This window comes from Arachis ipaensis, chromosome B04, assembly GCF_000816755.2.
Source record: "Arachis ipaensis cultivar K30076 chromosome B04, Araip1.1, whole genome shotgun sequence".
NCBI lineage: Eukaryota > Viridiplantae > Streptophyta > Magnoliopsida > Fabales > Fabaceae > Arachis > Arachis ipaensis.
Genome location: NC_029788.2, coordinates 124703231 through 124713602, shown reverse-complemented (window position 1 = coordinate 124713602; position 10372 = coordinate 124703231). Strand labels below are relative to the sequence as shown.

Below are 10372 nucleotides of genomic sequence, written 5' to 3'. Positions count from 1 at the left end.
ATATATATATATATTACAATTTACAAGTAGAGAAATACGGGCTTTAATATGCATAAAACAAATTTCTCGTTATGAGTGAATACTTTGCTGCTCTAGTCTTGTGTTCGTAATTTAGAAGTAGAGCCTTTGTCTTCACTCCATTCTTTACTCTTGTTTCATTATCAATTATGGGTTACGTACGTATTCTACACTTCTACATAAATGTGAGTAAACTATTTTATAATTAATAAAAAATATTAGGTATTTATTCTGGTACCATGTAAGAAAGAGGCCATATATGAAAGAAAAAATCAAATAAACGAGTCCTCTTCTGGGAGAGTGTTGCTGTTATAGTCTTGTGTTTGTAAGTAGGCCTGTTGTCTTTGATGGTGGTGTTCTTCCCAAATGTATATTGTAGTTGGTACTTCTTCCTATTCGGTAGTGCTTGGATTGGGTTGCTACAGAGTAACATAATATGAACTTAAGGAACATTGGAAATGCTTCTTTTAGAGTTAGGACTGAGGAGTTCAAATGGGTTGCTAGAGTTGGTTTGATGAGGGATTGGTTTAAGTAGGAAGATGACCTTCAGTTATATTCTGATCAAAAGCATGAAATCCAAATCAATATAGTTTCATGACTAGTGCATTGTGCAACCTCAAGCACTAGAAGAAAACAATCATATATGCTAGAACCTTCTTTCTTTTTTGCACTTTGCAGCATATAACATGAATCAAATATATATGATGCCCCCTTTTCTGTAGAACAAAAAATAAGTACAAGAATTATTAACATGAATATGGTGGAAAATCCAAATTAGACACGACAAAAATAACTAACTCACCACATTGGTGCCCTCACGAGTACTTGTCATTTGCTTTAGTTTCTCTAAAATATCTAGCAGCACAAGAAAAGCATAGCATACTGCATGGTACATTACATAGTTGTTATTTATATATTGCGGTTCAAACTACAAATGACAAATAATGAGTTTAGATTTACAACTTACAAGGATATTTTTTTTGTATTACTTCAAATCAGTGTTCTGTATCTCCTCTGTTTCATTGAAAGAAGACTGTTCATGTGATTGACCAGTAGACAGCTGCAGTTGCCAAGTACTGAAGGCTGTTCAACAAATTTTTGCAGTTTTGCCAAAACAATACCGTTAAATTAAAACTTCTAATAATCTATTTATGCTAATCCATTATGATATGCAATAGTAGAATATATAGTAGCAAGAATTATTTTCAACCCGAAGTTGCATTTTGATTTTTAGCCATTTGCAGATGACATTGCATATTTGCTGTGTTCAGCTCAGAATTGTGTAAAAACTGAAAATAGCCATATATAATTAATGAAAATATACATACCCTATCATTTGGTGCTTTCATCTGCCATGGCAGAAAACACGAGGCTCAAAACTTTGGAGGCGGAGCTGAAACGCTTGGGTCAGCGCATCGAGGAGGTCTCCGATGAGACTCGTGCTGAACGTGCGAGAGCCACAGAGGCTACGAGTTTGAAGTTTGACGCCATTCAATCCTCGTTGACGCAAATCATGCAGGAACAATCTCGATCTCGCTCTCCATCGAGGGGTTTCTCCCATGGTTCGAACTCTGGTCATGGGGTGGATAATGTGACTCGATTGGCTCAGCATAGCCGAGTGAAGTTTGATTTGCCCAAGTTTGATGGCTCAGATGCTCTGGGGTGGATATTCTCCATGGATCAATACTTTGAGTTTTTCAAAATGCCAGACGATGAACAACTTGGGATCACTGCAATCCACATGGTCGGGCCTACGATTCCGTGGTTTCAAATGTCTCAACGATCGGCCCAATTTCGTTCTTGGACACAGTTGAAGAGAGCAATCGAATTGGAGTTTGGCCCTTCTCTTTTCGAATCGCCTAGAGAACTCCTTTTCAAATTGCAGCAGCAAGGTACTGTAGGTGAATATTACGCTACTTTTGTTGCCTTGGCTAGTCGATCTCATATTGAACCTCCTGAGGCTTTGAAGGATTGTTTCATTGGTGGGTTACGAGCTGATATTCGCAGAGAGGTGAAGGCTCAGTGCCCTCCTTCGTTGATGCGCGCCTTGACTTTGGCTAGAATGCAGGAGGAGAAGTTTGCTTCGATTCCAAGAACCACCTATAATACGTCCCAACCTCGCTCGGCGAATCCTTCTTACTCGGGTTCCTAGCAGAATCGCAGTCTACCGAAGAGTTCTCTTCCACCTCTTCTTCCTACTCCTGCGCCTTGCTCAGCTTTACCACCATCGAAGAATTCGGTTCGGAGGCTTTCCCCTGCCGAGATACAGGACAAGAGGGATAAGGGTTTGTGTTATTGGTGTGATGAGAAATTTTCAGCTACTCATCGCTGCGCCAATAAACAATACCTGCAACTTCACCTTGAATTGGATGATTCTATTGATGCTGACCCTGAAACTACAGATGACACTAATGTTGATCTTACTTTGGAGGCTCTAGAACAGGAGGTTGCTGCCCATCAATTCTCTTACAATGCCATGCATGGCACTAGGGGACCTGCTATGATCAGATTCACTGCTGTTATTAATGGACATGAGGTGCACACGTTATTGGATGGGGGGAGCTCGGATTGCTTTATCCAACCCCGTATTGCCAAGTTTCTGAACTTACCAATTGAACCTGCTCCTGGCATTAAGGTCATGGTTGGTAATTTTCAAATTCTGCCAGTGGAAGGCGTGATCCCCAGTTTGGACATCACTATATCGGGCAATACTATCAGCATCCCTGAGGTCTTTGTTCTTCATGTTGCAGGGGGTGAGTTGGTCATTGGATCCAATTGGTTAGAATCTCTTAAAGCTCACATTGCTGACTATGATTATTCTTTTTTGAGGTTTATGCATGATGGAAAATTTATCACAATTCAAGGGTACAAAACAGCTCCTTCGTCACAGGCTCAGTTCCATCATATTAGACGAATGCTCTCTACTGATGCACTAGCTGAGATGTTTACCTTAGAGGTCCAGCATTCGACGGTGCCTGCAACTCCACTATTGCAATTACCCGATTCACTTAACCCAGCTTTGGGCAAATTGCTTCAGCAATATGCGGGTGTATTCAATGTGCCTTCGGGTTTACCCCCTCAGAGGTCACAAGATCATGCAATTCCTTTAATTAAGGGTACTGAACCAGTGAAGGCTCGCCCTTACCGTTACCCTCATCATTTGAAGTCTCAGATAGAGTCCATGGTGAATGAGATGTTGCAAGAGAGTATAATACAGCCTAGTAAGAGTCCGTTCTCTTCACCAATTCTCTTGGTTAAGAAAAAGGATGGCACGTGGAGATTTTGCACAGACTATAGAGCTTTAAATGCCATCACTGTAAAGGATGGATTTCCAATTCCTACTGTAGATGAACTCTTAGATTAATTATTTGGGGCTAATATCTTTTCCAAATTGGATTTGCGTTCTGGCTATCACCAAATACTAGTCAACCCTGATGACAGATTCAAGACTGCTTTTCGGACTCATCAAGGATTATATGAATGGTTGGTTATGCCATTCGGCCTCACCAATGCTCCTGCTACATTTCAGAGCTTAATGAATGAGGTGTTTAAGCCTTACCTTCGAAAATTTGTGCTTGTCTTCTTTGATGATATACTAATCTATAGTGATGGCTTTACTAAGCATATTGAGCACTTGGAAGTGGTCTTAAAGCTGTTGCAACAGGAGTCTCTCTTTGCCAAACTATCCAAGTGTATTTTTGGCTCATCCGAAGTGGATTACTTGGGACATACGATAAGGGGAGGTGGAGTACATATGGAAATGGCTAAAGTGCAGGCTGTTATGGATTGGCCACAGCCCACCAATGTTAAACAACTTAGAGGGTTCCTTGGCCTTACTGGATACTACAGAAGATTCATTAAAGGCTACGCTTCCTTGGCTTCCCCTTTAACAGATCTGCTAAAGAAGGATGCTTTTGTATGGAGTACAGAAGCTTCTAAGGCTTTCACTCAACTTCAAAAGGCTATATGCTCAAAACCTGTGCTGCAATTGCCCAATTTTGATCTACCATTTGAGGTTGAAACTGATGCCTCGGGTTCGGGAATAGGTGCAGTTCTATTGCAGTAAAAACACCCAATAGCATTCTTTTCCAAGAAGCTTCCCCCAACTCTGCAGAAACAGTTAGCTTATGTTCGGGAATTTTATGCCATCACTGAAGCATTGGCGAAATTTCGACATTATTTACTAGGAAAGAAATTTGTATTGCGTACAGATCATCAGAGCCTTAAGGCGCTGCTTGAGCAGGACCTACACACTCCATAACAACACAAATGGATGCACAAGCTATTGGGATATGACTTCGAGATTCACTACAAATCTGGTGCGGAGAATGTGGCTGCAGATGCCCTTTCGAGGAGTTTCCTTGGGGCTTGGTCTGCACCACGAGCTGATTGGCTGAGGCAGTTGAAGGAGGATTTAGCTCAAAATCCTGATCTTCAAGTACTGATAGAAAAGTGTAGTAATCACACTTTGGGAGATTTAAATTACTCAGTCCATAATGACCTTCTTTTGTGGAGGAACAGATTGGTGATACCTACAAATAGCTCTTTGATACCTAAAATTTTGCATGAGTACCATGATAGTGTTATTGGAGGTCATGCTGACATAGCAAAGACCGTGGAGCGAATTTGTGCAATCTTCTATTGGCCCAACATGCAGCGAGACATTAGGCGTTATGTTCTAAACTGTTGTGTTTGTCAGCAAGCTAAGGTGGACACCAAGGCCCCGGCGGGGTTACTCAAACCATTACCAATTCCCTCACAGGTTTGGGAGGATATTGCAATGGATTTTATCACTGCATTACCACTGGCAGCAGGGAATTCAGTAATTATGATGGTAGTTGATAGACTAACCAAATACGCTCATTTTATCCCTTTAAAACATGATTTCAATAGCAAATCAGTGGCAGATATATTCATCAACAATGTGGTTAAGCTTCATGGTTTTCCAAGTTCTATTGTTTCTGATCGAGACCGGGTTTTCATCAGCAAATTCTGGCAGCATCTATTTCGAAGTCAAGGAACTACATTAGCAATGAGTTCCGCTTATCATCCACAAACGGATGAGCAGAATGGGGTCTGTAATAGGACATTGGAGATGTATCTACGTTGCTTTTGTTCTGATAATCCAAAGCGTTGGGTTACTCTTCTTCCATGGGCAGAATATTGGTATAATACTTCTTGGCACAGCAGCATCAAAATGACTCCATTTAAGGCATTGTATGGCCGAGAACCTCCTACGTTAGCTCGCTATGAGTTTTCAGCTCAAGATGATTCCTCCCTACAAGAGCTGTTGGAGGACCGTGATCAACTGCTGGATACATTAAAGTTTAATTTGGAAAGATCACAACAGTATATGAAGCAGGTTGCTGACAAGAGTAGAAGACATTATGAATTTAGTGAAGGAGATTTAGTGCTGGTTAAGCTGCAGCCCTATCGCCAGCAGTCAGTGGCTTTAAAAAAGCATCAAAAGATTGGATTAAGATATTTTGGACCATTCCCTATAGCAAAGAAGTTGAGTAATGTGGCATACCGTTTGGAGTTGCCACCGGAAGCACGTATTCATAATGTGTTTCATATCTCAGCCTTAAAACCATTTCGGGGTGAAGGAACCTCACCATATTTTCCTCTACCGTTAACTACTACAGATGCAAGGCCGATTTTAGAACCTTGCAAAATACTGCAGACTCTTTCAATTAAAAGGGGTGATCAAGTTGTGTCTCAAATCTTGGTACAATGGGGCCAGGATGGTTTGACAGATAACTCTTGGGAGGATACTGTCCAATTCATCAAGTTATTTCCAGAATTCAACCTTGAGGACAAGGTTGGTCTTGATGGGGAGAGTAATGATACGAGTATAGCTAAATGCAAGGAAGGAAGTGAGAGGCTTGCAACGTCAGCAAAAGAGGTTGCAACTAACTCGGGACAGATGGCAGCAGATCCTCAAATTCAGGGCCTCAGAAGAAGCGTGAGAAAGCGATCAAATAGCAAGCTGTTGAGGGATTTCAAGCACTAGGCGTATTGTGGTATTTTCTTCTTTCTTCTCTCTCAACCCTCTTTCTTTGGTCACTCTCATTCAGCTGCTACATAGAATTTCCCTTCTATTTTCCTATTATGTTATCTTCCCTTTCCTGTGCTGATTCCCACTTCCATCTCTCAAGTTATGGATTCTTCCTACTGCTGCAATCAGATTCAGTGGATTCTGATTTCCCTATTTCCTTCAATTTTGACACAATTACTGTTACACTGAAGAACTCTATCTTGTTTCTGTTCTTAGAGCTCAAGTCACTGATGAGCTTGATTTCCTTCTGATTGTTCTTAGTTATTTTTGAACTCTAAACTTGTACTTCTGGCGTAATTACTCTATTCAATATACATACCATTTCACTGTTTTTGTTTAGAACATCTATCACCCTATCAAAAACCTAGATGATGAAGTCATCATCACCACTTAAATTTCTGAGATGGTTGGTTCAGTTTAATTTCTTCTCCATTTTGTGCGGTGCTTCAATCAGAGATCCCCCTCACATCAAATTTCACTTCATGTCATGCCCATAGTTTTACTTTTACATGGAAACTTCATTTCTTTGAATTCATCGTTGGCCTAGGAAGCCACGTCTGATATAAAAAGGGTATGACAGTTTCAATTACAAGTTCGTTTCGTGTTTTGTTGATTGAGTTCTGAACTGACTAACTTGATCACTTTTGAATGGCTGTACAAATCATCAATCTCGGTGCTCAGAACTAAGAACTACAAAGAATGGTACCCAATAGAATTCAATGAATCTGGATCTGGATTTTGGTTATCCTCTTCGTCAAATTCGGCACCTCAATCCTTCGGCACCAAAGAGGAAAATGGGCAGAAGGAAAAAATGAAGAACCTACTTGGAACAGTGACTTCTATTCATTTATTCTTAAGAAATAAATATAATGCAGAAATGTTCAGGCACCAAACTAGAGCTGATATCATATTAAATAGAGTATGTCTTGATATTTCTTTAGAACACTATGGTCCTGTTTTGTAACATCTCAAGTTTTTTTTTGAAACATTTTACATATACCCCCTAATTTTTATGAAAATACCTAAACTACCCTTTACCCCTTTTTCTAAACCCTAACCCTCTCCTAACACACACACACGCTAACACCAACGCTTCTCAGTCTCTGGAACCACAAAGAAGGAAAGAAAAGAGATAGAAATAAACAGAGGGAGAGGGAGACGGAAGAAGAGAAGAGAGGAGGGAGAAGAGAGACCGCACGGCAAGGCTTGGTCATGCCGCCGCATTGCTGTCGCGTCATTGTCACAGGGGAGAGAGAGAGATGAGCCCGCACACGAGATTGCGACGGAGAAGAATGGAGATATACCGCCATTACCGTCATGCACCGTCCTGCCTCTGGAGCCAATTGGAACCTTTGCCGTCGAGTCACGCCGTTGCCGTCATTGTCGTCGCTCCGGCGGCAAGCGTGAGGGTCGACCAAGGAGAAATAGGTATGTGGAGGAGGGAGGAGCTGTTACGCCGTCGTCGAGCAACTGCCACCGCCGGAGCTCGCCGTTGAGCCTGCCTGCTTCGCGTTCTGCCCTTGCTCTGCTCCGCCGGGGGCTGAGCCCTTCCTCTCCCTGTTCATCAGAGCTCGTGGTGTTGCTGTGGGAGTCGCTGTCAGAGGAGAGGAACTGTCGCCACCGCTGTTCCATTGTGTCCTTCATCGTCAACGTCGGGCGGTCACCGGAGTTGCTGATGCTCCATCCCTTATTTTCTTTTTCTTTGGTAAGACTAATCTTGTTCTGCCTTGTCTTGCCATAAAGCGCTATTATTGACTCTGTCCTATCCTGCTTGATGTTTATTTCTGTTTTTGCTCAGTTTTTAAACCACTGTAGGCTATTAGATTCGCTGCCATTGTTACTGTGGTTGATCTATGTTATTGATACTAGGGCTGTTGTTGAGGTTGCTGCAGTGAGAAATCGAAGTTGTTGCTACTACCTCGGTCCGAATTTCGTGCTCTTTCATTCCATTCTACTTCAACCTTCCTTACCTTTTATCTTCGCACTCTGGTTTGGTTTCCTCCCTTGGGACCAATTTGTGAGTAGGCTTTACATTTATAACCGTTATATTTTTTGGTTTATGCTATTCTGAGTTTTTAATTATATTTACAAAACTATTGTTGAAGAACTTTGATTTGATTAGAATAATTAATTTATTATAATTGAAAAAAATATTTTTATGAAGTTCATATCTTAGAAATTTTACATGAGACTATATATATTTGATGAAGTTTTATATTATTTTAGAACATTTGATTTTACTTGAAAATATACTTTTGAAACATTGAAGTATTTGTTAGTACTTATTGACTTTGAAATTGTGAAATGTGTTTGAAATTATTTATGATTGAAGAAGTTATGAGTTGAGAAAATATTTCTGATGAAAAAGTATTATCTGATTTGATTTGATTTGATTCGATACCTTATATAATTGAAAGATCAAAGTTTGTTGTATTTGAAATTATATGTTTTGAATTGGTTTGGGAGGCTCGTATTAGAAAACCGTAGTTAACGGCGGTTATGACGTTAACTTAGATGCATCTAACTCAGACTCCAGCTAGCAGGGGTGTTGCTAGCCTAACGTGTAGGCCACACGTTAGATCTGATATTCCGTTAGGACACACGAGGAAAGGGCTACCCATAGAGATGGAGCTGCCCAAGTGTGGACTTTTGATTTGATTTCTGTATGAGAACTCCCTTATTGATTCACTTATTTATATAAATTATTATCTTCTAACCAAAATTATGTTTATATGGTCTCATGTGAATTATAGATGTACTGCCTAGTCACTGGGTTGCAAAACTCACTCCGTTTTTCTAAAAATATTTTTCAGGAATAAATATTTGATTATGTGAGCTTTTCTATCCAAGAGTAATGATCTGCAATGGGTATCTATTCGTTGTTGAGTTCTTAGACGTCATCTGCTCCATATGTCACAGGCAGGATCCACCCATATTTATTTTATTTTTTTTTTGTTTGTTAAAAATACGTAATTATTCATTTTAGACATTGTAAATTTATTTAAAATATTTGTAATTTTCTTATTCAACTTATATTTGAGTCGGTTAGGCTTGCTTGGGGATTATATTCCTGAGCGCCGATCATGGCTCATTTTGGGCCGTGACAAAGTGGTATCAGAGCTTAGGTTTAATCTGTGTAATATGGAGCAAGTGTCCTATGGTAGGATCACAATTGTATAAATAAAAGCGCGCCTATTTGTACAAATTGTGGCACTATCAGAGGCCTATAGGAATGTCATCCTTGTCTTTTTGTCATCCTTGTCTTCTGGTTCTTGTCATCACGAGTCATCTGTCGATTCTTGACACCTCTTTCCTCTTCTTTATACCCAACCTTGAGTTATTATTTTGTAGCTTTTCTTGAACTTGCTTTTGCAATGACTTTAGTTTCGGTTTTGGTTCACGATTCCTGCCTTGTAGCAAGTTCTAATATTCCTCGTTTATGTGAATATTTGCTTTAATCTTCTTCATATTCATGTTGTTTTCTATGGTTTCTGATTTCAAGATTTCATCCATTATCTAGAAGATTCAATATGTTTTTGCTGTGAATTATTATCTTATTCCTGTTATAGAATTGTATTTAGATTTGTGGATTATGGATTTACTTAGCTACTGATTGAGACGCTTGTTTCTGGATTTTGATAAAACAAGTTTGTTCTTCTTATGTTGATGATCTTTGAAGTTAACATAATTTTGAATCACTCGTGATTTTTTCTTTCGAATCAATAAATTTAAAAAAAAAAACTGTTATTCGGTTGCTCAGGTAGAAGAACTACGTGACAAACATATGCATGGAGTGTTATTCTTGTTTGCTAGATTGGAATTATAATTTTCTCTGTTTAGGTGTGGCAAATTTTTTTATAAAGTGTTAGCTGATTTGAAGATCTTTTTCGATCTGAAAGTTTGATTGAGCTTTTTATTTGATAATTTGTTCTGCTATGGTTTTCTTTGTTGAACGTGGCTTTTCTTTCAAGGGCACTATTTCTTCTGGGAACCTTCAAGTTCTTCCCTTTTCAATCTTATGATTCCTTTAATTCTAAAATTTTTGGATTTCAACTTTGACTCATTTTGCTTATGCTCTGTACTGACAGTGCTTCATATTTTTCATGGTAAGAAAACTCAAAATAGCATGCAAATTATGGGGCATGAATTTTGTGCATAGAAATTTTTTCTTTTCCTTTTTCGTTTTTCTACTGGTTGATGCTGCTTTGGATTAATACTCTTACCTTGCTGTGAAAAATAACTCAAACCAGTTTAGTTTATTGTGTACTGAATATTGTATTGAATTCTGAAAAAGTT

At 39.4% G+C, this 10372-nt stretch overlaps 2 protein-coding genes across 2 annotated transcripts; both read left to right on the top strand.

Annotated features, from left to right (window-relative positions):
- Positions 1373–3382, top strand: LOC107637201. The gene is made up of 2 exons (XM_016340638.1): positions 1373–2162; positions 2235–3382. The coding sequence occupies exons 1-2, from the start codon at positions 1373–1375 to the stop codon at positions 3380–3382; spliced, it is 1938 nt and encodes a 645-aa protein (XP_016196124.1).
- LOC110271616 lies at positions 6650–9429 on the top strand. The gene is made up of 3 exons (XM_021122620.1): positions 6650–6668; positions 7177–7781; positions 8890–9429. The coding sequence occupies exons 1-3, from the start codon at positions 6650–6652 to the stop codon at positions 8893–8895; spliced, it is 630 nt and encodes a 209-aa protein (XP_020978279.1). The 3' UTR covers positions 8896–9429.